This window comes from Apteryx rowi, unplaced genomic scaffold (assembly GCF_003343035.1).
Source record: "Apteryx rowi isolate R43461 unplaced genomic scaffold, aptRow1 scaffold_1334, whole genome shotgun sequence".
In the NCBI taxonomy this organism is placed as follows: domain Eukaryota; kingdom Metazoa; phylum Chordata; class Aves; order Apterygiformes; family Apterygidae; genus Apteryx; species Apteryx rowi.
Window position 1 is genome coordinate 5,585 of NW_020447569.1, and position 1,039 is coordinate 6,623.

The 1,039-nt window shown below is 65.5% G+C and overlaps 1 protein-coding gene across 1 annotated transcript in view; it reads left to right on the plus strand.

Annotated features, from left to right (window-relative positions):
- Positions 1–1,039, plus strand: part of LOC112961560 (ryanodine receptor 1-like) — a gene marked incomplete at both ends in the record, with an annotated part of 77,125 nt that overhangs the window by 4,762 nt on the left and 71,324 nt on the right. Inside the window, 2 exon segments of the mRNA XM_026056883.1 lie at positions 233–412; positions 862–938. Coding sequence (XP_025912668.1) covers positions 233–412; positions 862–938 — 257 coding nt within the window.

Consider the following 1,039-nt stretch of genomic DNA (forward strand, 5'->3'; position numbering starts at 1 on the left):
TTGTCCCTGGGCCACCATGACGTGTCCCCATGCATTGTCCTTGAGCCCCCATGACGCATCCCCATGGCGCATCCCCATGCATTGTCCCCAGCCCACCATGACATGTCCCCAGGCATTGTCCCTGGGCCACCATGACATGTCCCCATGCATTGTCCCCCTATGTTGTCCCTGGGCCCCATGACGTGTCCCCATGCATCGTCCCTGGCCCCCGTGACGGTGTCCCTGGGCCCCCCGTGACATGTCCCCCCTGCGCAGCTGGAGCGGGAGCCACCTGAAGTGGGGACAGCCCTTCCGCGTGCGGCACGTCACCACGGGCCGCTACCTGGCGCTCACCGAGGACAAGGGCCTGGCCGTGGTGGAGGCGGCCGCCGCCAACACCCGCGCCTCCGCCTTCTGCTTCCGCGCCTCCAAGGTGGGACGAGGACGGGGGGGACGGGGAGAGGGGTGGAGGGACCGTGGCTGGGGGGTGTCCTGGGCAGGGCAGTCCCATCCCAGTCCTGTCCTCGTGCCGTTCCCGTGCTGATCCCATCCCTGCACTGGTCCTGTCCTCATTCCCGTGCTAATCCCTATCTTGGTCCCCATCCCTGTTCCCTGTCCCCATCCTGGTCCCATTCCTATGTTGGTTCCCATCCCCGTGCCAATCCCCATCCTGGTCCTGTCCCCATCGTGATCCCCATCCCCATGCTGGTCCCCATCCCTGTCCCTATCCTGGTCCCCATCCCTGTGCCAAACTCCATCCTTGTCCCATCCCCGTGGTCCCTGTCCCCACGTTGGTTCCCATCCCCATACAGGTGCCCATCCTGGTCCCATCCCCATCGGGGTCCCATCCCTGTCCCCGTGCAGGTCCCCATTCCCATGCAGGTGACCATCCTGGTCCCGTCCCTGTCCCCATGGGGGTCCCATCACCATGCGTGTGCCCATCCTGGTCCTATCCTCAGGCACATGCCCATCCTGGTCCTGGTCCCATCCCTGTCCCCATCCTGGTCCCATCCCCATCCCCATCCTGGTCCTGTCCCCATCCCTATGCCCATCCTGGTCC